Source organism: Arachis hypogaea, chromosome 16 (genome assembly GCF_003086295.3).
Source record: "Arachis hypogaea cultivar Tifrunner chromosome 16, arahy.Tifrunner.gnm2.J5K5, whole genome shotgun sequence".
In the NCBI taxonomy this organism is placed as follows: Eukaryota; Viridiplantae; Streptophyta; class Magnoliopsida; order Fabales; family Fabaceae; genus Arachis; species Arachis hypogaea.
In genome coordinates, this window is record NC_092051.1 from 14081604 (window position 1) to 14109167 (window position 27564).

The window sequence follows — 27564 nt, forward strand, 5'->3', positions numbered from 1 at the left end:
TTTCTAACATAATTTACTTGTATTGTACCATGGTAGAGTAGAGAAGGCAAACCTAAAGCTATTTATCACTTTTTAATTATGGTTATCAATTTATCATTGATCTTTTTCATAGTTCAACGTTATGTCTTGCAAGAAAAGTAAGTGACTTGTCGTGGTTATGAATTTGAAAACGCTTTAACGTTCTAAGATTGGACACCAAATGCTTTTTTTTGGTGACTAGACACCAAATGATTCAATTATTTAAAAACATTTTCATATTAGCAAAATGATTTAATTTTTTGCATATTCTTAATTTATGTCATACTATACTCTTTTTCCTTTATTGGATTTTGTCTCACAGGATTTTGTCAAAATATACTCTGCTCTTTTGAAAGGCAAGAGTTTTAATGCAAAAGCAAAGTTGAAAAATAAAGGGATATAATCTGAAACGGGAAACACAGTTACACAGGTGACCAAATATATCGTGTAATTATATTATCAAATAATCATACACACATCATTTGATACTATGCTATCAGAATTTCTACCTTTTTTTCTCTCTAAATCTAGCATATCTTATTCAAAATACAAGAACCTTTCTTTTTCAGCATGGGAAGTACAACAATGACTAACTCAGTAACGCCTGGTTCCATCAGTTGGTGTTACTGAGAAGAGCTAAAAGTTGCAATTGCATCCATTTCTTCTTGCAATAAAAGAGCATCAATAAATACCTCAAGATTCTCAGCATGCATCACATCATCTATTGAGTGATAAGTTATACCAACTCTATGATCAGTGACACGGCCTTGAGGAAAGTTGTATGTCCGGATGCGTTCAGATCTATCACCGCTGCCAATCTTTACAGTTTGACAAACTCAAAGTCAATCCAAAAAGCAAACTAAGGTATAGGCAATTCAACACAGTTCACAACAAAAAAAACTCTCCTACCTATTCCGACCGAAGTTTTGATTGTGTTATCTATGAGCTCGGACCCTTTCCATTTCAAATAGCTTTGCACACACTACTTTAAGTGCTTTGGTAAGTGCTTTGGCCTTGTTCTAAAAGAAATAAGGAAACATATGTACAATGTAAAGAAGCAAAAAAAAAAACACAAACATAAACACACAATTACGAGAAATGTTCACAGCAACAAAATATTGAATTCATCAACAAACTAAATAAAAAGACATAACAATCAACAAGCTTCCAATATGTCTTCTAGCTTTTCTTCAGGTTGATAAGTCTATCCATGCACTCAGAAAGTATTGAGAATAAAATGTATCAAACTATCAATACTGCAAAGTTGCTTTCTTTAAACAAAAAAATAGCCATGGAATAAGCTGTGCATCAAATTTGAGATACCTTAACTGATAGAACACATTTCCTGTTAAAATCATTCAAATGAAAATTATACCCAATCTTTTGAAAATATTCACTTGATGTTGAGAGCGCTCATCTTATATAGCAATTGTAGTCCCAGCGGAATGTGAGTTATTCTAACAGCACTGTTTGTTGTATTTGCATGCTGACCACCAGATCTGTAGGTATCAATTTTTAAGTCTTCCTTCTTCAATTGAAACATCAACCTGTATAACAGCACAAAAGCAAAGACAAGTAGAAACATATCATATTGTCTCATACTAACTGTACATAAATTATAGGATACCCTTTGTTCCCTTTAAATTATGTCCAGGAAACAAAATGTTAAAACTACTACTTCATATACTTAAATAAAAAGTGCTCAATTTTGATAAGCTATTAATTATTTAATTACCTCGTCAGCCTGAGGGAGGATTGCGACAGAAACAGCACTGGTATGAACTCGTCCTAATTTTTCTGTCACCGGAACTCTCTTTTATTTTATTGTATGTTATAAAAAAAAGTCGGCAAATGACAGAAAGTAGATTTGTTCATGGATGGTAAATGGTTGTAGCCAAAACCTGCACTCTATGCACTCTTTATCGTCCCTACTGGGTATGAGCTTTTAGCCCTCCCTTGCAACAACAAAATAAATTATTTAAAAAGAAACTGCATTCTGAGGGAGACACACCCGCCTGTGCATGTTTTCCTAGATAAGGAGTTGAACGAAAAAAAATGGTGATTTAACAAAAGTTAATAATATTTAAAAATATAGATAGAAAATATTTTGATAAACTACCAAAATATCTCTCAACTCAAAGACTTGATAGAAAACAAATAGAAACATTTTAAGAATATTTATAAATACAATAAAAATAACTAAATATAGATATTTATTTTCAAAAGAAAATAACATTGAATTTTAATTTTTTTTGCAATTATAATTAAAAATACATATTTTTATCTTTAGAATTTATAATTTTATATACAACAATGTTATTGTACAAAAAAAATGTAATTTATATAAAATATATAATCAAATATAAAATATATATTAAAAATAAATTATACATATATTCTGTAACTGAGCCAAGAAAGGTCAAAACCTCCCATGATTTTCACAATTTTAATATTTCAACTGACTGATTTACACCATATCTTAGCTCTTGATGCTATGGGCCAGTATCCTTAGGTTGAAGAGATTGCTTAGTTTGTTCTCTTAAGTATGTGAAGGGAGTACATGCTTTTTTTCATTTTTCTTTAGTTTTCTGATTTTGCTTTGGGTTTCTTTACCATTTGTAACATCCACCTATCAATTGCAGAAGAAATAGCTAAAATTCACTCTTTCGTTGCAAATTACTTTCTTTATTATGGAACTCAGAGAAATTGTACCTCTTCTAATACGACTTCAACATTTCTCCGTCTTATTTCAATATCATGTTTCTTATATTCTACATCAGATGTTGTACCATTTAAGTATTTTGTTGATTTATCCCGCGTAAATAGTGCACTCTTTCTCCATCTGCCTTTTCTTTTCTTTCATCTGTAGAACTAAAATTAAAACGCTGAAAATATTTATTCTGTTATGTAGAAAATGATTGGAATATAAATTTTTTTATAAAATATTGACGGTAATATTTATTTATAAACTGTACAGTCTATAATATTAGCTTGGGGAAGTAATTTATAGATTGCAGATGAGAAAAATATTTATAAACTGTACAAGCCACTTGACATAACAGCTTGGAAATATTGAATTGATAGAAAAATTAGGTGACTGAATAATAGAGCAGTTAAAGGTAATTGAATAGAGCAGTTAAAAAGATAGGATTTATAAAATAGAGTAGATTATTGCAGCAATTATTCCACGAAGAAAAGATAAATAAAAAAGGAAAAAGAAAGAGAGAGCCAGGGAAGAGGCAGTGCATGAGCGTAGCCACAATAGATGAGATGATGTATCATGTCTTTATCTATGTGTGTATGTATATGTGTGTGTTTCCCTCTGTAACTCAATGAACAAATGTGTCTATTGATAGCTCCATTCATGCTCTGCCTGTTCCCAGTCTTTATCATCTCTTCTCTTTTTCTCTGGCTATTATCTCTTATCTGGTTTTTCAGATTATGCAATTATATGTGATGCAATCCTATTCCTTATATAACATTATTATGAATTAATAATTACATATTTATTATAGTACAACATGTACTACTATATACTATGTCCAATGTTTCTCCTGTACTACTTGTTAAATCTTAATTGTGAAACAAGAAGCTCCAAGGAGATCTCAGTTGTACTACACTACTACTACGCACAAGAGTACCAAAAATATGCCTATGTGCTTATGTCACTTTCTTGTGCTGCTGAAATGACCATTTGTCACTTGCCAAAACTATTTTGGTTAATAATTATTCATGAACAAAATAGTATGCTTCCTAATTTTATTTTCATTTTCTTCCCCTGTTAAAAGAAAATGATAGCATTCGTTATGCAAAATAAGGGAAACTATCATTTGACAAGATGTAATAGGTCAAAATGTTAGAGTTGAATTGAGTATGACAATTTTTCTGCTGAAATTGTGAGTATTTTCATTAATCGTTTTCTAATTTTAGAGAATAAAAAAATTGAAAATAGTATTTTTGCATGTGGATAGAATAAAAAGTAAAAACATCTAACTTAATCACCCGATCGTGTTTACCTAAAACATGTGCAACTGGCCATGTGCAATTCAAGAGAGACAAAGTCCAATTTCATCGAAACATGAATAGTGGGGATCCAATCCTAATTAGTGTTAAGTAGTTAATGGATTTAGTTAAAAGGAAGCATAAAGAGTAATGGGTGGTTGCAGCTTGTAGAGCAATTACGGATAAGTCGCACGCCTGCACATTCAAACTCGCTACTTAGGTTAGTTTGGATAATCAGTTTAATACTTTAATTAATTTTTTTAAAAAAATAGATTAAATAATAAATAGCTATATTAAAAATGATTTATAAATAAATTATTTTATGTTTGAATTTTTAATTTTAAAAATATTTATTTTATAAAAATATGATAAAATGTAATAATATTATAAGAGAAGTAATTTTTTTTAATTTTTCTATAAATTTTTAAATAACTTTTTAAAAAATTGTAATTTAATTTTAAAAATTACACTTGACATTAATATTATTATTTTTTATAAATTAAAAACTCAAAAAAGTTATTTTTAAAGTTTCTCAAACATATCCTTAATGGTTATTACTTATTACTTATTAGGTGTGTATTATAGAGATTGATAGAATCTTCCACTGCATGTGGTAAAATTAATAGAGATATAATTGGTCACGGTAATATTTATTCTGTACATCGAACAAAATTAAAACGCAAGAATTAATCGCCCTATGTAGATACATGCTACTATAAAATAATAAAATAGTACCATGAACCTACCCCTCCCCTCCATAAAGTCCTAATTATCCAAGTCCTTTTTGGTGGTTGTAGAATGGTTACAGTCATCGTTATCATCATGATTTATTTTAAAATGCGTTTGATATTTTATAAGATCATTTAATTATATAATTATTCACAGAATTAATATAAAATATAATTATTTTATTTGTGTAGTATTATATAATTGGATCTACATATTAAATTTTTTTATACTAGTGATACATTAAAATTAAATTTATATTTGAAATATAAAGTTGACGGTTTATATTTTTACAATATCAATTCATTTCAATTTCATTGAAATCTTTTAAAAAAAATAAGAGTATAATATCAGTTATAAAATAAATCTATAAATTTTATAGCTCAAATCAATTTCTATTTTTTTATATATGTTTTAAACGGAAAAAAGCTAATTTCTAAATCAAATAAATTTCAATTGCGAAAAACTCACCTTAAATAAAAAAACAAAACAAGGAGTTGCTAGCTAGAACCCATGAAGCTCATGGTGTCTTTTGTTCCAAGACTAGAACTTAGGTTGATAAGTTAAAGTTAGGTGAGGGCACGTGGTGGTAGGTCCTTTGGGCTCAACTATCTGCTATTGCTTTACATAATTACATGGAGTCCTTCACGGACCGTGATAATTGTGTGGAATGACTCATCCTAACTTCATTTGTGAGTGTGAACCTTTTTTTTCTTCCAATTATTTGAATTTAATTTCTTAATTAGCTGTTTTGCAAATGGATAATTCTAGGTGATTTCTTCTCTTAATTGATCATCTTATAGATCGAGTATTGGATATATAATATAATAAGCAGCATTTAAAAACTAAGCTCTTTTATTAACATAACATCAAATGATCCAATAGGTGGCTTTTGAATTAGCTCTGTGGCTTCTTTAGAAGAGAAGGGGAAGAAAAAAAGTAAAAGTTAAAAACTAAAAATTGATCTCTTTTTTTTGGTGATTTCTGAAAGCTTATTAGCAAGATTAAGATGTCTTGCCCTTTTGTCTCAGTCAGATAATTCCTCCTTGCTAGTTAGTTTCTGCCAATCAATCTAACTCTTACAACAGAAAAAAAGCAGGGAAAAAAATAAAAATAAATAAATAAGTAAATAAATAAATTTGATTCATGACTTTGGTTCTGTAAGAATAACATCAAAATCACTAAGAGTCCACTCTGCTACTTCATCTTTTGTGCTGACAAATATCTCAGTTCCAGTATCCACAGAAGTCCATATTCTTTTAGCAGGAGCTGTTCCAGGATCCTATACCAACATAAATTAAAACATGCCCATTATTCATTTTTCTATTATGTAACAAAACATAAACTCAAATAACATTAACATACCTGATAGAAGTATAGTCTACTTGAAAGACCACCAACATCAAGTTCCCAAGTTCTTGGATCTCCAACCCAACCATCTCCTTTTTTTGTTGGATAGCCATAATCACCCCATATAGGGTGAGGCAACAACTGAACAATCTCTTGTGCTTGAGGATTGCTATAAGGATCACAAGTTTTAACAGGTTGCTCTAATTGTTGAGCATTACCAGGAGCACAGTAAAAGTGATAAGCAGAATAGGGGAAATTTTCAGTGTCATTTCTATGGATTTTCTTGTTGTCTGGTGTGATATGAAATGGAGGGCAATTTTCCAAACCCTTTGGGCTGCACCAGGCTGGTGTTTCAGGATTTATGATCATCTCACTGTATCTGGTTACATCAGTTAGGACATCTCCATCACAAGGAGCACCATTGTTCTTCCAGCAGCTACCTATGTCTAACAGGTAGAACTGGCTCTTGGGACCCCCACCCTTTTTGATATCTAAGCTCAACTTGACCTTAAAATTTGGTGATTCTGGAAGCTGAAACATGGACTCAAATGGTTAATAATAGTGCCTAATCATCCAACTTATAATTATTATAAATAAAAACAAGCGGTTGTAAATGTTCTTAGAGCAGACATTAAATGTGTTCTAAAAACATGAAAGTATGGAACGAAATTGAGCAACTTTACCAAATTTTATGGTTTATTGAACACAGAGAAGATAAATTAAGCTATATACTTACAATTTTAAGCATTCCTCTTGTGTCATAATGATACCCTCCAGAGAATCCTGTGGTTGCATCAGCTCTAAGGTACAGCATCAACCATGGATATTTCTTTGAAGTTCTGAGCTTATGTTTGAAGATCCAACTCCCAGAATCATCAACTTTCTTCTCCCACACAACTTCATAGTAAGACAAGCCATCTTTCTCACCCTTGCAATCAGAATCCAAATCATATGTACCATGAAACATTCCATGCATTGTTCCATTTTTTATCCTTGTTTGTTGATGACACAAGATGGGTTGGTTCATGCACCCTTTCCCAAAGCAAGGAAACCTCCCATGACTACCAAAAGGTGGAACCTTTCTCCCATCCATGGGACACAAACCAGAGCTTGTGTCATAGTTTCCATTCTTCAGCATTATCATCCAAAATTGCCAAGGCTTTGGTGTGTCTTCAACTTCACACAATGAACCAAGATACAGTTCTTTTTCAACAGCATAAAGGTCTGTGTTGTTTATATCAATTGAATCTGATTTTATACCAGGAATTGGTTTTCCAACCCCAAGTTTGTTATCATCTTTTGTTACCTTGTGTTTGAGAGAATCTGTGATAACATTACAACCAATGCATCATAAAATTTAGAACCAGATTCTTTAACCAAAGACAAAAAGATCTATATTTTGTTGTGTGAATTGGACTTACTTGAAAGATCAAAGCAATCAGCAGCTCTTGGGCTACCCATGTGAGGAGCTTCTTCCCCAACCTCATTGCAGAAATTCCAAGCTTCAAATGCTACTCTCAGTTCATTTCTCTTCATTCCTGGATCTCCTACTGCAGAAACATGATTCTCACTCTCTGCTACTGTTGAGAGATCAAAGAAGCTGAACACAATAAGAACATTCATCAACACAAACAACCTATGCAACTGCTTATCCATAATTATCATGTGTGCCTCAAAATTAGAGCACACTAGACAATGGATATAGGGTCTAATGTAGCATTTCATTACGGTGGTTTTGCTTTTGAAGGATCTTCTTGTTATAAATACTAAATAAAATAAGTTATTATTACTTTTGATTTGAATTTTAAATAAAAATAAAATTAAATATTTTATTTTATTTAAATCTATAAAATTTAGTGAGAATCAATAATTAAATATAAATGAAAATTTTGGTTCCTAATATACTAAAATCTTTTTGTAATTCTTATTATATTATAGAGTTGCTATTTGAAGTAAGATAAAGATTCAGTATATTTTGGTCGAGAAAGATCAAAAGAATTACAAGAACTAAATTATCTCAATTATGCTCATAAATTCAAATACATTTTGACACTCCTAACTTTTTTTATAATTTAATATGAATAATCTTAAGATAAAAGAATCTAAAAAAAAAAATATTCATCACTTGGTACTTTTATCTCCAGCATTATTTATAAGGACAATTCCTCAGATACCTAACCATTTTACGTTTCTAGTTTCTACTGCTTTTTAAGTTTTTTATTTTGTGAAGGACTTGTTTTTATTGTCTACAAATTAAAATTTGGTGTATCATTTTTGTCATTTTAAGGAATTAATTAAAGGGTCCCAACTATATGTAGAAATTATATTCCAATTTTCATATTAAAAAAAATATCACTCCATAAAATCTTGTACCTATAAGTGGGTGAATGAAAATAATGAGAATGATTTTATTGATGTTAAACTAATTTAATTAGATTTAATTGAAAAAGAACTTGTACCTATAATATTACTCCATGAAAAACCTAAAACAGATTCTCATGTAACTCAGATAAAAATAGTAATAAATCACAAGGGAATAATATGGGTTGGAAACTTGGCATTGTTCACAAGTAACAAAGAAAGGCCATTCTAGCACTCGGGTCTTCATTTTTATATTAAAATTTAAAAATAATCCCACTTTTTACAATCTTTTAATATTTAAGTATTGTTATGGCTTTTCTCAAATTTACTGTCTGATTAATCACTTTTTTATTTTTCAATTCAGTACTCTTACTCATTTTCTTTTTTTACATGCCTTAGTGCCTTATGGTCTAACACGTGTGATGTGTACCATTTCTGCAAATTAGCACACAGGAAATATCTACACCTATCAATTTTGTAATCACACTTATCATAAGCAGTGTTGGAGATTCAAGTATAATTATTTTTATGTCAATTATTAATTTGACATAAAAATTAATGCACCTAAATCTCTCATGAATTTGTAATTTTGTGTATATGAATTGTGAACAGAATAAATTAACTACAACTTTTTCTTTTTGGTATTTAAATTAACTAATTTTTTTTTTTTGGTAATAAAAATTAACTACTTTTACTTTGCATGAAGTCGTCTTCTTTTTCTTTTCAGTGTTCGTTGAGTGTGTGGACCCTTTTTTATTCTGTCCACCATATAAAGTCCAAAAATAGTGGTCCACCTTAGCTCTAAAGCCCAATGTGAAGCTGATTAGAGTGGGAAAAAACCCATAGCAGAACTGTAATTGTTATTACTTATTATCGTATCTCCCAACCTGACAAACTTAAAAACTAATCCGTTACGAATATTAATTCTATTTAAAAGTCTGTTGTTAGTCAATAAATTAATTTATATACAAGACAGAATTCGAATTCGACACCTATTTAAACAGACTAGTGAGCTGACTACAAACTTTAATTTTCATAATTTCTTTAAATTTACTCCAATAAATCTTAGTTGTAGAGATGAGTGCCATTTGGCTTAACAGAATGCCATTGATTACAGATGCATTACAGTTTAATTTGATCAACCTAAAATTTTCAATGTGTTATTACTTATGATGACAATATACTGTATAATATAATGAAGTAATAATGCGAAAATCTTTTCCATGGTATGGTGTTGGGTATGGAATGATATGGGTCTCAAGCTTTCTCCTTTCTAGAGAACCTTTCTACAAATTGATTGATTTTTATTTTTGTACAAAACTTACTTACAAATAATTTCATGAATCATACCTCCCACTACATCAAGATAAGGTACATCTGCATAATTCTTGCAGAGCTTCCTATCCTCTTTTCTTTGCTGAAAAATTATGCATATATACATATGAATGTTATGATATAGGCTGAATTGAAGTGCTTCTTATACTGTGTCATGAGTTATCCCCCAAGAGATGAGGAAGTGTAATCTTGCCACAGTTAGAAGGGTCAAGCTTCCTGAATTGGTCACATATTTGCATTACATCTTTTTCCTGTATTTTACCCATTTCTTTCAGCTTGAAAATTACATACTCTGACTTACTGCAATAAAAAATTCAAAAATAATAATTCTCAGTAAGAAAAAAATCAAAGTAGAATGACACATTTGTTATTGGTCCTATTAAATAACCAGACAGAAAAAATTGCATAAATGCATGCATTATTTATGCCTAATACTATCTATCATTACCTATATAACTCTGCATAGTAAATACAACTTCATAGGACTAAGACAACTTTTTCTTCTTCTTTTCCCTTTGTTTTTTTAAGAAAACGACATGTAACCGTCACATGTATGATACAAGATCCAAGCCAAGAGCTAATGTCTCATTGTGCTTACTAAAAAATGTCTTGCTACACATTTATAGCTAGCTGTCAAAACCAATAATACCAATAATATCATAATAATAATCATCAATAATCACCTGCCATGTTATATTAGCTAATAAGGATGGCAATTTGATGAGATTAGATTCTCCTATTCTATTCATCAAGTACTGATCTAAATCCAGAAGCATATGAATGAAAAATTAGGAGAGTAATTAATGAACATTACCTGATGAAACCAGTGTTGTTGATATCAGCAGCAAGCCAATCATCAACAGTGATATCTCTATGCAAAACCTTCTTAGCCATTCTTCTATGCCTTCTATCGATTCTAGCTTCAGCCAAATACAAGAATGCCCTTGCAACCATCAAGGTCGAAAACAAGAGCCAAATAGCCGCAAACAAGCGACCTTTACGAGTCTTGAAAGCTCTATCACCATAACCAACTGTTGTAACAGACATAACAGACAAGTAAATGGAATCAACCCAATCCAAACCCTCCACAAAGTAGAGCACAAAACCCCCAATCCCAATGCAAAGAACAACCACACCAAGAGCCAAACCAACCTTCAATCTTATCCTCATCCTCCCCTTTGCCACGTCAATAATGTAATTCCTTGCTGAGAACCCTGCTTCTTGTTGCTGTTCCTGATGAATTGGAGACCCCATTTGTAAGCCAGCAAGGATGGTGTTTTCTTGCAAATCCAAGACATAGTTGACGAGTCCGCTTAAGAGTATGTCTATGAATCCAAACCCAACTAAGACGAAGACGCAAGCGAAGACCTTTGTGACTGGGGTCAGAGGAGCTATGTCACCGTACCCTATGGTGCACATGGTGACTATGCAGAAGTAGAGTGCGTCGATCACAGGGTGTGTTTCAATGCCGGAGAAACGTTCCCTGTTGAAGGAGTATATGGCAACTCCAATAGACAGGTATATCACAAGCAAGATAAGCCCTTGTCTGATCACCGAGCTGTTCTGCGGTTTTGGAACTTCCGCTTCTTTCTTTTTCACTTCTTTCATTGTGATCATGGCTGGAGCAGTTTTGCAACGACTCAGTTTCTTCTTCTTCGAAGAAGCTGGCAATGGCGGCTGTTGCTGCTGTTGATTCAAGGATTCTATCTCTGTGTTCTGCAGGGTCAGGGTTACCACATCGCTGAAGGATTTTGAAGGTCCGAAGTATTGTACATCGCGGTTGTCCATGATTTTGGAGGTGCTTAACAAAGGTTCACTCTCCATGGCAGAGAGAGAGAGACTGAGAGAGAGAGAGAGAGAGAGAGAGAGAGAGAGAGAGAGAAGAAATAAAAAAAAAGTGTGTTTTTGAGTGGAGGAGATGAGGTTTGAGGTTTGTGGTTGGTGTGCGGAGAAAATTATTCAATTGATTATAATTATTTAATTTTTATTTTTTCAAATATCTCTTATTTTTGTTAATGATTAACTGAATAATTCAAAATGAGTTTAATTTTATAATTTTATTTATTTGGTTTGGTTGATTGCACCAATGGAGTGACAAGAGAGCTAACTGTTTGGGCAAATAAGAGGGGACCCCAATGCCACGCAAGACGAATGTGACATAACCTAATAAATATTTGCAAAAGTAAAATAAAAGATGGTGGATTCTCATATGAATTCTTAATTCTAGCTAAAGAAAGAAGGATTAGGGTGCAATTTGTTTTTATGTTTTGCTTCTGTTTCGGGAATATAAAGTAATGAAAAAGGAAAAATCATTATGAATTGCGTGCTAAAGTAAAGTTCAAAGGCAATCATACAAAAGAAGAAGGACTAATATATTTCTGGTATGTGTGGATTAAAATAAGACCAATTGGATGGGTGTGGTTCGTTTTTGTTGTGCTCCAAAAAAGAAAGCACTGGTTTTTCTAGAATGGATTCGATAAGTTTGGTAGGTTGATTGTTTCGTTCCTGCGCCGCCGGCAGAGTGACTGTGACAAAATAGATTATATTTTTTATTTATTCATTGTTTATTGTTATTATTCAAATTTAAACTTATTATTCATATGATTTTGGTACTTAACATAGAGGTTAAAAATTTATTTCGTCTTCGACCTTTTTTTTATTATAAAATGGTCCCAAAGGTTTTAATTTGTTTTAAAATCATCTTTTTTACCTATTTTATTTTTTTATTACTAAACTACCCCTCATTAAAAAATTATAAAATAAAATAAATATAAAATAAATCAAAAAAAAAGAAGAAAGAAAGGGATACAGGGAAGGAGGGGTGGGGAGAGAAAGAAAGAGGGGGCGCGAGAAAAAGGGGAAGGGGGGAGGGAAGGGGACCGCCGCCCGCCGCCTTGCCGTCCTGCCGCACCGCACTACCACCACCACCTTCTTCTTTTTCTTCTTCTCTCCTCGCTGCCGCTACCGGTCTTCATTACTGCCGCCGCTCTTCGCTGCCATCGTCGCTCTGCTCCTCGGGAAAAGGGGGAAGAAAACGCGAAGGGAGAAGAGGGGGGAGGGGGGTTTCGGGAAGAAGAGGGGGAAGGGGAAGGGTCCTCGCCGCCGCCACCGGTCTTCACGGACGTCGCCGCTCTTCGCTATCGCCGCCACCGCTGCTCCTCCTCGTCTCTGTTGGATCTCACCGCCAGATGTCGCCGCTGCTCCTCTTCCTGGATCGACGTCGGCGCCAGCAGATCCGCGAGGGTGGACGTCGTGCGCCGGTCGCCGTTTCTGTTCCTCCTCCTTGCTCGGCCGCCGAGGTCGCTGCTCTGGCCGGTTTCTAGTTTCTGGTTTCTTGTGGTTTCTTTTGGTTCTACTGCTTCTGCATGCTTATGATTATCAATCTGGTTTCTGTGTTGTTGTTGTTCTTTTGATTCCATTATCGATTGAGTTCTAAGTTATGGGTTTTCGTTTTTCTGATTTTGGATTCTGAGTTTTGACGATGACGATGATTTTGAATTCTGGGTTGTTGTTCTTCTATTATTGTTGTTCTTCTATTTCTTGCTATTTTTATTGTTGTTTGTTTGAGTTTAGATGATGATTTTTTGAGTTTTGATGATGATAATTTTTCTGAGTTCTGAGTTCATTGGTGTTGTTTCTGCTTTTGTTTTGCTTTTGTTTCTGTTCTGCTTCAGCTTCTGTTTGGCTTTTGTTTCTGTTATGCTTCAGCTTCTGGGTTCAGCTTCGCTTTTGGTTGATTTGGGAGAGAAGGGATAGGGGCATTTTGATCCGAAGGACGGTTTTAAAACAAACTGAAACCTTGGAACCATTTTGTAGCGAAAAAAAGGCCAGAGACGAAATAAATTTTCGGCCTCTACGTTAGGGACAAAAATCATACTTATCCCTATTATTTATTATGAAATTAACTAAATAATTCTCAAATATAATTTTTAAATATATAAATAATAAACATTAAAAACATTTAATACATTAATAATAGTAATTCTATAATATACTATTAGTATTATGATCTAAATAATTTTTATAATAAAATAAAAATTAATAAACATATTATTCGATATTATGAGTAATAACAAATTAAATTTTTCATCTCTTTAAACTAAATTAATAATTCTATTTAATATCTTTGCATTAAAACATATATATACTATGGAGACCATTTATAAACTCAACAAACTCAAAACATCAATAATATTATTAAGAGGTAAATACCAAATTGTTACCTGAAAGATTTTGGCGCTGACAAAATAGTACCTGACTTTTGTTATTGATAAAATAGTCTCTACAAAATTTTAAAATTTGACAAGCGTGTCATCGAACTCGCCAAAGTAAATCTCCGACAAGCATAATGCTGACGTGGCCATCGTATTTTGGTGACCTACAAACCACCACCAAAGCCCCCCTCCCAAACACACACTCTCCCTCCCGTCGCAGCCCCGCTCTCAACGTACATTCCCCCCTTCCTCTCCCTCCCATCGCAGCCCCCTCCCCAATGCACACTCCTCCCTCCCTCCGTCAACACCATCACAACTTCCACAAGTACCTAAAATCCGGTGTTTTAGTCCGAATCCGCGATTCGCGTATCATCAGCGTCAGATCTCACTGGATCGGCTCCATCTGCTAGATCCCTCTCCGTCACACTTCTCCTCTTTTCTCCCCGTTGCATACGCCGCAGGACACTGCCGCTGCTCAGCCTCAGGCCAACGTTGGCGCTTCCGCTAACGGTTTTTCATTCTTTGTTGCAAGGATCTATGGACCATGTTGTCCAATTGAAAACATTGCTTTGTTTATGATTTTCGTCGCCAGGCCTTATTGTGGCTACGATGGTGTGGTGGTGGTCTTTGATGGTTGAGATTGTTGTTGTTGTTGATGTTAAAATTGTTGTTGCTGCGAGTGGTGGTGTTGAAAAAGGGAGGGGAGAGTGTGCGTTCGGGAGGGGGAGTGATGGAGGTTCCGGTTGTTGTTGATGTTGAGAGACTATTTTTGTCAATAACAAAAGTCAGGTACTATTTTGTCAGTGTCAGAATCTTTCGAGTACCAATTTAGTATTTACCTCTATTATTAATCAATTAATAATACATATTGTCATAAGGGAGCCACTCAGATAAAGATGCTTAAAACGTCTTTTTCTAAAGATATTTTTTAATCATTAAAATTCGATACATATAATTGATTAAACTATGTTATTTTTATCAAAATTATATCAAATAAATTAATTTGGCCAAAAATCAGTAAACTATACCTTGAACCGGTCTAAATTAATATTTTTTATAAAAAATAACTATAATATTCTTATTATAAAAAATGACTAAAATAGTCTTTTTATTTTATATATATATATAAATTTTGAGAATCTTAAATTCTAACCCTTCTCTTTTCTCTCTGTCGTTATAGGATTAGGATTTAGGGTTTTCAATATATATATATAAAGAAGTATTTTAGTCATTTTCAATAAAAAAAAAGAAAGAATATTAATGTAGATCAGTTCAAAGTTTGGTTTATCAATTTTTCGGCCAAATTAATTTGTCTGATCTAATTTTGACAAAAATAATATGATTTAATCGATTATATGTATTAAATTTTAATTACTAAAAAATATCTTAATCTGAGTGACTCCCTTGTCATAAAGTTACAAATCGACAAAGATTCATCAATATAAGAATAATGTGGATTAATTAAAAATTTACGTATATTAAAATTTTAGGTATATTTTGAGTAAAATATATGTAAATTTAATTGAATTTTAATATACTTAAAATTTTAATTAATTTACATTATTCTTATATTGATAAATTTTTATCGATCTAAAACTTTATGACAATATATATCATTAATGAATTAATAATATTATTGATTCTTTGAGTTTGTTGAGTTTATAAGTGGTCTCTATAATATATATTATATTTTTATTTCGTTTAGTATTAGTAGCCTACTCATAGTGCATTTTAATGCAAAGATATCAAATAGAATTATTAATTTAGTTTAAAGAGATAAAAAAATAAATTTGTTATTACTCAAAAAAAATTTACTATATATCAAATAATGTGTTTATTAATTTTCACTCTGTTGTGAAAATGATCTAAATTATAATACGAATAATATATCATAGGATTATTATTATTAATGTATTAACCATATTTTAATATTTATTATTTATATATTTAAAAATTATATTTGAGAATTATTTATTTAGTTTCCTAATAAATTATATTTTAAATTTGAATAATTTATTAATTAGTTTGTACTTATTATACCATATATTAAATAATTTATTAAAAATAATATTAATATAATGAATAAAAAAATAATTTAAAAAAGATATTATTTAAAAAATAAAAACAAAGAAACTCCTAATTAATTTGAATTTAGAGACAATTAGTCCTATGTCCATTTCTAAACCTCATACGTTAGTGTTTTTTGTTTAGAGTTGACAAAAAAATACCCACAGAAACTGCAGTGTTGTGTCGCAATAATAGAGAACATGAATAGAAAAAAAATCATTTTTATTTTAAAGAATTGCAATATCACTTTAAAAAAAATAGACAAAAACTGAATTGGTAGCTCACTCAAGCTATAATATCTCATTACACTTCATAGACAGGTATAATAACATAAAATTCCGTAATATTCTTGAATGTTGAGTGATATATATATAAAGAGAATATGGACAAATTAGTGTATATATTTTTCTTTTTAAAATATTTTTTTATTAAATATAATTTATAAAAAAATTTTTGTTAATTATCAAATTCGAATCCATAATTTTGTAGCTTTAATGTAATATGCTTACTCTTTTGATAATATCAAATTTACTACTATTATTTATATCTAATTTATAAAAAAATGAATTAATAAATAGTACACTAGCATATATAAAATCCTTGAAACAAAAGCAGAGATATCAGAGCAAATAATAATAATAATAATAATAATAATAATAATAATAATAATAATAATAATAATAATAAATTTTGAAACAAGTAATTTTTAGTATTTTTTATCATTATTTGACCAATATTAATAATAAATTATTTTAATAAATAAATTTTATTAATTTATGTGTATAAATTTAAAAAATTTTAGGTACAAATGGTATTAATTTATGTGAGCAAATTTTGATAAATATAAATACAAATAAACTATATACTCTTTATATGTAAAATATCTGTAAATATAAATACGAATTATTACTGGCGAAATACTAATAAAAAATAATAATATTTGTTGGATATCTAATCTACTTAATATACTAAAATTGGGTTTTTCCCCAACTAATAAAGGTGAAGTGTCATCTCTCATGATTCCGTTTTCCCTCCAAAATGAATGCAGTTTTCTCTATTCTAAATTATTTTATAAAAAATATCTTTATAATAATTATATTATGAGTAATATATAATGAATAATACATAATTATACTAACTTAGAAATAAATCTTCATTATAATTATATTAAATTAATATTTAATACATTATTAGACTACTTATCAATTATCAATTAAAAATATTTTTAATCATTTTAATAATACTACTACTAATAATAATAATAATATATGATAATGATATGATAATGGCACCGGTCTAATCATGATAAAAATATTTGATTCTAATAATAAAATGATCAAATCTTATGATATTAATAACGCACATTGATTTTAAATATTTTTAATTATATTAATTTTAAAAATATTGATATAATTCTAATTTTTATTCATTATCTAATAATAATAATAATAATAATAATAATAATAATAATAATAATAATAATAATAATAACTTGAAAAATCCGTATATAAACTATTTCAATTACCCGTGTATTATTATTAAAATTCTATATATTCCTAAATATAAGTCTTAGAAAATACGACATGGCACGGGCTATTATTAGTGTAGAGTTGTTTAAGAAGATATAATAGAATTTATATTTCTAAATTTCAATCTGTGTATATCAGGTATAATATTCTTATTCATTGTCCAGAATTTCTCTGATCATAATAGAAGATAATAATTCTAATCATGATATGACAAAATTATATAATTTTAACAAAATTAATATATGATGTGTAATTATTGTATATAATAAATAATTACCTTAATAATAAGTAATTTACATATTTATTTTTATTTTACTAAAGTCTATATAATAAAAAATTATCTTAATAATAAGTAATTACCTTAATAACAAAATTATATAGTAATCTCCTCAGTATTTACGTTTTAGATCGCTCAATTTTTATTAAGTGTAATAGAAACCATAAAAACCAATAAATCCTTACTTGAGTTTTTCGTTATTCTTATATATAGGCTTTATTTTTTAATAATACAGTCTATATATATTTATATCTATTTTTTATATATTAATAATATTATATATATTTATATATTTCTTTTTTAATTCTTTTTTAAATATTAACATATAATTAATATAGATAACATATATACTGAATAAATATCTCTATTGAATTAATTATAACGATTAATACAAGATAATAACATAAGAATAACCTATTTATAGCAAGAATTTGCATTAAAATTATTGACTAATAATTTGAATACGATTGATATGGTTAAATTGATATATAGTAATTATATCAATTATAATAATAATTCACGTGACTTCATATGTAATAATTTGAATTATAATTGTCACCTAATTATACTTGAATATTATTTAATTTTAGATATTTTATAGGTAAAAGTTATGATCATATGAATTATCATCATTATTCAATAATAATAATAATAATAATAATAATAATAATAATAATAATAATAATTTCGAATCAATATAATTGATATAGTTCTAATTCTCATTCATATGGAATAATTTTATCAGTAGATATTCACAATTTTAATCAGTATATAATAATAATAATAATAATAATAATAATAATAATATATGGATATAAAATTAATTAGTTAACAAATTGAATTTTTATTATGGAGTTTTGTTTCCCCTCAAATTTTTAATCATTAGTAATTTTATTTTTTATATTCACAGTAAATTTTGAATATAAAAAAAATAATATTAATCGTTATCTATTTTATTTATTTAAAGTCATAATTAAATTTGATATAATTATAGTAAGTCCCTATAATTATAGCAATTTAAACATGCTTCATATATAGTAATAATATTATACATATTTATATATCTCCTCTTTTATCTCTTTCGTAAAAATTTTGACATATAATTAATGTGAATAACATATATATATACTTAGCAGGTGTCTCTATTTATATAATTTTTTTTTTAATTGTAGCAAGTATCTCCATTAAAAATTCGTACCTTGTGTGTATATATATATATATGTCGTAATAGTCAATTGTTACAATTATTTATCATCTAGAAAATTCGTACCTCATTCATATTTCTTTTTCTCTTTATTATTTTTCATACCTAATGGTTACAAGCTATGATTCTATCAACAGTATTACTTACAGTAGATTATGTAATGAAAATGTTTGAAAAATAAAGGCAAGGATTATAAGGTTATGGAAAGTCCCATCCAAATTTGACAAGAGTAAGATAACTTACCTAGAAATGGTTCTCATGGATGATAAGGTAGGTTGATTATCCTGTATGATTTCTTCAAGTGATGCTAGGTCCAGTTTATAGATATTTTTTGTTCATATTTTAAATTTATTTGATAAGTAAACCCTTGGACGAATCAACGAGAGTGTGATTTAATAGAGTTATAAGTGCTAATAGTATTCATTTTTAATTTGTTTTACAGTGTGATAAAATCCATTGTTCAATCAAGAATTATTTGGCAAAAATGTTTGACAATGATTTGATCGAGGGAAAGGTTTATGTCTTTTCAAATTTTTTGATTGAGGAATCAAGCGGAATTTATCTTCCGACTACACATGTGTGTATAATAACTTTTTAAGAAGGAGTCACGTATAGTAAATACGATCGATGATCGTAACATTCCTGACAATCATTTTAATTTTCTCGATCATTCTAATATATTGAGACAAACAAATGAAAAAGCTAACTTATTTGGTACGTAGTTAATTTGTATTATTATTATTGTGTTGTTCATTTATTTGTCTTTAATTTCATGCTTTTAATTCGTTTTTTTTTTTAATTAGATGTTATTAGACTCTTGAACAGAAAAGGAGAACTTATGTCATGGTCAAAAGTAGAAAAAAGTGGTCATTACATTGTGTTGATCTCCATGATTTACAGTATGTGAAGATTTAAATTTTCACAATTATAATTTATTTTGTAATAATTATCTATTCATATGCAAAATCTTTTTTTTTATATTATTCTGATAAAATTATATTAATCATATAATTTTATATACTAACGTTGATACAGTGTTGTTTCAAGTATATATTTTACAGGTATCAAAGGATAGCGTTGAATTATTATTCGGTAGGTTTAAATTATTTATTGTTTATTGCAGAACTTTCTGCATTAGGATTCTCTATTAATTTGTTCTTCATTTTGAGCTGATTTTGATATGTTCTAACTTCACAGTAAACTAACATATAAAACTTTGTTGGTAGATTTAAGTATTATTAAATTATTTATAGTTATATTGAGTTTATATGTCTGATTTATTAAAAAAAGTAAATTAAATAAATATTTTATAATTAATACAATTAACACTATATTAAAAAAAGAAAATAAATACATACAAGTTATTTTTTTATTAATTAAATTATTATAATTGAAATTAATTTTAACACAACAGTTTAAAATTATAATTTCAATATTATAACGTGCATTACATATTATTACATGTGTATGGGCTATATGGCTAGTAATAATAACAAGTATAAGAAGAATAAAAAATTAAAAATGCTTGGCGGAGGAGTGCAGTTTTGTACTTAATCCACCAAACAAAAAGTTCAGACTTAAAAGCCAAGAACCTGAAATAGAAAAATATTCCAGTATAAAGATTTGATCAATTATAAATAAACATTAGTCAGAATTCATATTGATATGCCAAAAATTGGATCTCCATAGCAACCTTGATAGTTAGCATGATGGGCACCATGTGTGTGATAAGAACAAAACGTAGTGTCGTTAAGCCAGCTGAAGAGACACCATTGACCACACTAGACCTATCATTGATCGATAAGATACCTGTTCTAAGGTGCGATGCCAGAACGTTGCATGTGTTCAGGCATGGCCCTGAAGCTGCAAGTGTCATAAGAGAAGCCTTGTCTAGAGCATTGGTTCCTTACTACCCTCTTGCTGGGCGCCTCATTCACAAATCGGAACAAAATGATGAAGCAGGGTGCCTCCAAGTTCAATGCTCCGGGGACGGTGCCTGGTTTGTTGAGGCTTCTACTGATTGCACTCTTCAATCCCTTCATTTCTTTGATGACATTCAGTCTATTCCATATCATCATCTTCTTCCTGATGATGTTCCTCAAACCGAAGGCATTGACCCCCTTGTCAAAATGCAGGTATATATGTCTTTGACTTGATAAACGTTATTTAGTTAACTATATAAAAGATTTTGATTATTCAAGTTCACCAATACATGACCAACAATAATTTGGCCTAACACTTAGAAAAAATAATATTTTATAAATTCTAATGGTATAAAATATTAATATTAATAAAAGTTATAATTTTATTCCGAGTCATTAATCAGATATAACCTAATCATGATAATATGAACTAATTTTTATTATAAACATGTTAATTGTCCAAAAAAAATTAGTTATTAAATTATGATGTATATACTAATATATGTTGAATTTTTATGTATGTTATGATCAGGTGACACAATTTGGATGTGGAGGATATATGATAGGCCTCGTATTCTGCCACACCATTTGCGATGGCCTTGGTGCTGCCCAATTTCTCAACGCCGTAGGCGAGCTAGCTAGAGGTCTTCACACCCCCACCATTGAACCGCTCTGGCACAGACACTTCGCTCCCTCACCACCACCATCACCGTCGCCACCTCCACTCCCTAAACTACCACCAACCATGCCAAGCTACAAGCTAGAACACGCTACCGTAGACATCCCCATGCATCGAATCAACAACCTCAAGCAAGAATTTCAGCGGCTCACCGGACTCGCTTGCTCTTCCTTCGAAATTGTAGCCGCGGGATTATGGACAAGCAGAGCAAGAGCCATTGATTTCGAACCCAACGCCGAGCTGAAGCTTGTGTTCTTCGCTAACTGCCGTCAAATCTTGGACCCTCCTCTCCCCGCTGGCTTCTACGGCAACTGTTTCTTCCCAGTGACGATCACCGCTTCCTACGAGTCGCTCAGAGACGCGTCGCTCTTCGATGTGGTGAAAATGATACAAGATGCAAAGACCAAATTACCCTCCGAGTTTGGCAAGTATTTGAAGGGTGACTGCGGGGATGACCCTTTTGCCCCTCCTTTGAGCTATACAGGACGCTCTTCATATCGGAGTGGGGGAGGCTGGGATTCAACCAAGTTGACTACGGGTGGGGTCCACCGGTACACGTGGTGCCCATACAAGGGTCAAGCATAATCCCCGTAGGAATTGTGGGGTACATGCCTCTCAGCCTCCTCCCAAACAAAGGAATTCGTTTGATGACGTGGTGCGTTGAGCAAGATCATCGCCATCCCTTCCTCCATCAAATGCATGCTCTCATGGATATATGATATTATTATTATTATTATAATAAGCTCTTTTTTAATTTATCTTAATCAATAATGCATAGCTAAGGTCTTTGCCCTATTTAATTAGTGTTTACGTGATCCCATGAAATGGAAAAAATATTATTTATATTAAAATCAACTATTAAAATTTATCGATATATATAAATATATATGTTTGTTTAATTTATTTTTAAAATATATTTTATATTTTAATATATATTTTATACTAATAATTAATTTTAATAATTATTTTTAATATATCCATAATATAGTTAATATGATAAAGATGTATATTCTAAAACTAATTAAATAATAATATTACATATATATATATATATATATATATATATTAAAATTAACTATTAAAATTAGTTATTATTATAGAATATATATTAAAATATAAATTATATAGTAAAAATAAATTAAATTATACATAAATATATAATGATAGATTTTAATAGTTAATTTTAATGTATAAATAATATTTTTGTACATTCGGTGAACTACATACTCTGAGATATATATACCTTGCTTCTGCTTCACTTTCGTCTTTCTATTCTGGCTTTGTCTATTCTTAAAGGAGAGTTGACAAATTGATTCAAATGGAAGGATGAATGTAGGTCCTTTTGCGTAGACCTTGTTTTGGTTACGTGGCCAATTCTTTGAGTGAGTTTATTATTGTTGTGTTTGTTTGGATGATAATCGAGAGTTTTGTGATTTCTTCAAAAGTTGTTTTTGGTTCTTCTTTAAATATTTTTGAAGTAAAAGTGCTGCTTAATTTTTAGAAAGCACCGCATTTTTTCCTTTTTACGGAAGGATATTAGAATTGGTTGTTAAGGAAACAGTTTAAGAATTAAACCTTTCTTATTATACAATAATGCTATATGAGTAATTCTATATCTATGTATAATAAATAATAGAAAAAGTATAAGTAATCAACAACATTTTTTAACATTTTTAACAATGGGTAAATAATGTGAATTAATAGGATTAAAAGAGTAAATTAATCTTAAATTTAATTAGTAGCATTAAATTAGAGTGTAATATATTTTTATTTGATTGGTGATTGTTTATGTTGTTCAAAATTTTCATTGTTCCCCTAGTACTCCCCTTCTCCTAAATAATAATATGCAAATTTGATGCATCGGATGTATGAGGAAGCAAGCCAGGTTGCTCATGATGCAGTTGGAAGTATAAGGACAGTAGCATCTTTCTGTGCTGAAGAAACAGTTATGAAGCTATACAGAAAGAAATATGAAGGTCCAATGGAAAAAGGAAAAAGAAAAGGGTTGATCAGTGGAATAGGATTTGGGGTTTCATTTTTCTTTCTCTACTGTGCCTATGCAACCTGTTTCTATGCTGGAGCTAGATTTGTGAAGGATGGCAAGACATCATTCTCAGATGTTTTAAGGGTACTTAGTATTAACTCTTTTAGCACCACTTAATCTGATTAAACATATCAGAGTGACATTGTTAATCATTAGAAGCCTCCTTCTCTAAATACTTTGCAGGTTTTCTTTGCTTTAACTATGGCAGCTACGGGAATTTCCCAGTCAGGATTCAGTTGCTCCTGATTCTAGCAAAGTCAAGTCAGCGGCTGCTTCCATATTTGGACTACTTGATATGAAGTCAAAGATAGATCCAAATGATGAGTCTGGTACAACACTGGATTGTTTAAAAGGTGAAATTGAGTTTAGCCATGTAAGCCTATGTTTGACCATCCATTCTGGCAAAGTAAATTAAACACCCTTATTTCAAACTCTATTTCATGTTAGTATCAACGTGATGAAAATGCATTTTAATCAAATATTGTTGTTCTATGGCCACAGTGCATTGGATGCAGAGTGAGAGAGAGTTGTTCATGATGCATTGTCAATAGAGCCACTGTAGTTGTGGCACATCGTCTATCCACAATTAAAAATGCAGATGTCATTGCTGTGGAAAAGGAAAGGCATGAGACTCTCATTAGTAAGGAGGACGTATTTTATGCTTCCTTGCTCCAACTTCATTCTAGTGCCCAGTGCCCATTCTGAGGGTTTCTAAAAGGTAGTTAGAATCGCAAAATCGATTCTCATTCTATTCCTCCTTTCGTCACGTTCTTGCTCTGCGTCTCAGAGAAGCAGTGTTCGCGCAGAATCGACGAGTAAGCACGCCAAATCGCCAGGCTTGAACCCTAGGTTTATGTGTGTTCAGCTTCATGCCTCCATTTTTTGCCTCTCTCATTAACATGTTTCTTGCTCTCTCCCCTATGTGCTGGTGGCGCCGTAGCGGTGGCTCAACCTCTCCCAGTCTCGCGCCATCTTCATCGCTCTCCTCTCTTCTCCTCTGTCAGTACTCTGCCTGTCGTGCTTCTCTCTCAATCTCTCCTTTCACTTCTCTTCTCGCTGCTGTGTTGTTGTTGTTGCTGCCGTTGGCTTTGCAGATTCTTCTATGCTCTTATCGATCGGTTTATTTTTGCTAGTTCTATTGAATATCTTGTGTGGAAGTGATAGAATTTTAAATGCCAAAGGAAATAGAAGGGAATAAAAGTAACTGTTTAGTCCAATTTAAAATAATTTTTTAAAAAAATTTATTTATATAAAATAAATTGATTTTTTTTAAACCATATATCCACTGCAAGTGAATTTCTGCCTTCTTATAATCTTATTCTAAGCTAGTTTATATATTGCTAATTTAACTGAATATTATATATTGATTATTATACTGTTATGAGCTATGTTGGATCTATTTATTTTATAATTTTGTTTAATTAATACATTTTTGGATTGTTTTTGAATGATTGAATTGTTTTTGTTATTGTTATAATTCTTTAAGGGAAAGTCTTGGAGGTCAACAATTTTTTAAAAAGTTGGCCAGCATTTAACTATCAAAAAAAGATTGAATGATTCTATACTATTGAATTTAATCTCACACCATTAAAAACATTATTGATAGCCAATTGATAATTACAAAATACAAAAATTGCTGATCCACTAGCACTCCTCATTTCTTAATCTTTTTCTGGTAATGGAAAATTTATTGCAAATGAACTAGACGAGGAATATTCATATATATATATATATATATATATATATATGAAAATCATCCTTTAAATGATTTACTTGAGATTTTAATTATTTTTTTTTTTGGTGACTTGAGATTTTAATTGTTTATTTCTAGTAATTTGGTTTATTTAAGATTCACATTTTTTTATTTATTTAAATTAATTTTATGTCATCAAATTATATATTTATAATTTACAAGTTAGGTTTACATTTCGGGTAATGCTAGGTAGACAAAAAAAGCAGTCAGAACTTGTCTTATGTAGCATTTATTAATTATCGCAACAATTAATGAATGCTAAATAAGACAAGTTATTGCTGTTTTTGGCTGATTTTCTTTGGTTACTAAATATTCTTGATTCTATATTAACACTTTGAGTTGAGATAAAAACTACAATTTTATTATATCTGTCTTTCTATTTATAATACCAAAAAATTTAATATCCACTATCCTATAGAAATTTAATAGCTTAATGGATTAAAAGTAGAGTGTTAGGAATAGTAAATTTTGTAATTTGTAGTCATTAATTACTTATTTTTTTTATTGGTTAAGTACCCGCTAGATTTTAATAAAATTGCTGCCCAAAAACTTTCTCGCATTAAAAATTAGAATTACTAAATTTTTGTACGTTACATGGTATTTTGAACAATTTTAAATATCTTATACCCGGTAACAATTTACATAAATTAAAAGAAGAAAAAATAACTTAAGGCAATATGATAATTTTACTTTCAATTAATTTAGTTAAATCGTTTTGAAACAAAGTTATGCGTGGTTGATTCTTTTCTTCCTCTCTGGTCCTTGTTCAAGATTTCTCATAAACATGGGTGCCTTGGTGGTATAAATTTTTTATATTTTATATAGTGATTAGAAACAAAATACTTACGATGATTGTTTTTAGATCTATTTATTTTAGAAGCCATTACAAATTTACAATTTTATTTAATTTTTAATTTTAATTTCTAAATCAATTAAGTATTATAATTTAAAACTTTTGTGATCAAGAAAAAGTTTTTTTCTTTTTGTATATTTACTTACAATTATTATTTTACCACCATAGAATAAAGTATAAATCCTAACTAAAAATGAAGTTATTGTCTTTCTTAAAATAAGTAAAATGACTTGTTTCAAATAATTAAATGAAAAGGGAGCTGTAGGAAAATAATCTTAATGCAAAAATACTAAATACACGTTAAAATTTAGCCACTAAATTAGTTATTATATATATATATATATATATATATATATATATATATATATATATATATATAAATTTTTAACTAAATAATTAAATTATTCATAGTAGAATAATTAAATCTACTCTAATAGAATAATCAAACTTTTTTACATTAGGATAATAAGGTTTTTTTTATGAAATATTAGATATGTATTTTTATACGGTGTATTTCTATACTGATTTTTATGTACCGAACCATAGTTGTTCGTAATATAATATATAACCCATAAACTAAACTTATTTTTCTCTCTTTCCCTCCAAAACTCAACTCCTAACGGAACAACTTAAAAACTGTTTTATTAATAAATAAATGCAAAAATAATTCAGTTGTCATTCACAACACATTAAAATTAAAAGATAAAATCAAATCAAATAAAAAAAGTTATCTAACAAAAAAAAATAAGAATAAAAAAAATCATCTAACAATCAAATTAAATAAAAAAAATTATCTAACAAAAAAAATAAGAATAAACAAAGATCATAATAAAAGACACGCTGCTTTGCTAGCAGCTTCTCTATTCGTATGTCGCAGCTCTATTCAACAAGCAGCACTCCTTTTACTTTTGAGTTCAAATATAAAAAATTAGATATTTTTTATTTATTTAATTTAATATTATTTTATATTTTACTATTTATTTAATTTAATTTTTTATATGATAAAAAAGATTAGAATATCCAATAAGTATTAATATTATTGTATTTGTATAAATTGATAAAAAAATTCAATAAATATCATAAATGACTAAAAAGTTTAATTCTAATTTAATTATTGAAGATTTTAAGTCACTAAAGACTCGAAGAATATTATTATAAACTATTTTATATTTTTTATCTGTAGAATTATTTATTTATTATCTTATTAGTAACAAATTTAAAAAAATAATT

General features: G+C 29.6%; 3 protein-coding genes and 1 long non-coding RNA gene across 4 annotated transcripts; 1 reads left to right on the forward strand and 3 right to left on the reverse strand.

Annotated features, from left to right (window-relative positions):
* Window positions 1-447: 447 nt before the first annotated feature.
* LOC112757257 (uncharacterized) lies at window positions 448-3466 on the reverse strand. The gene is made up of 5 exons (XR_011873921.1): window positions 2731-3466; window positions 1754-2047; window positions 1394-1565; window positions 928-1037; window positions 448-836 (listed from the first exon to the last, which is right to left on the reverse strand). It is a non-coding gene; the product is annotated as an uncharacterized lncRNA (long non-coding RNA).
* Window positions 3467-5583: 2117 nt separating this feature from the next.
* On the reverse strand, window positions 5584-8246 carry LOC112758421 (uncharacterized). The gene is made up of 4 exons (XM_025807095.3): window positions 7518-8246; window positions 6833-7419; window positions 6112-6627; window positions 5584-6028 (listed from the first exon to the last, which is right to left on the reverse strand). The coding sequence occupies exons 1-4, from the start codon at window positions 7819-7821 to the stop codon at window positions 5891-5893; spliced, it is 1545 nt and encodes a 514-aa protein (XP_025662880.1). The 5' UTR covers window positions 7822-8246; the 3' UTR covers window positions 5584-5890.
* Window positions 8247-9740: 1494 nt separating this feature from the next.
* On the reverse strand, window positions 9741-11836 carry LOC112758512 (two-pore potassium channel 5). Its single transcript, XM_025807210.3, has 2 exons — window positions 10607-11836; window positions 9741-10092 (listed from the first exon to the last, which is right to left on the reverse strand). The coding sequence occupies exons 1-2, from the start codon at window positions 11614-11616 to the stop codon at window positions 9945-9947; spliced, it is 1158 nt and encodes a 385-aa protein (XP_025662995.1). The 5' UTR covers window positions 11617-11836; the 3' UTR covers window positions 9741-9944.
* Window positions 11837-20722: 8886 nt separating this feature from the next.
* Window positions 20723-22583, forward strand: LOC112759019 (acyl transferase 4). The gene is given in 3 exon segments (XM_025807831.3): window positions 20723-21218; window positions 21538-22161; window positions 22164-22583. Coding segments are annotated over 3 exon segments (1293 nt in total). The 5' UTR covers window positions 20723-20789; the 3' UTR covers window positions 22404-22583.
* The last annotated feature ends 4981 nt before the right edge of the window (window positions 22584-27564 follow it).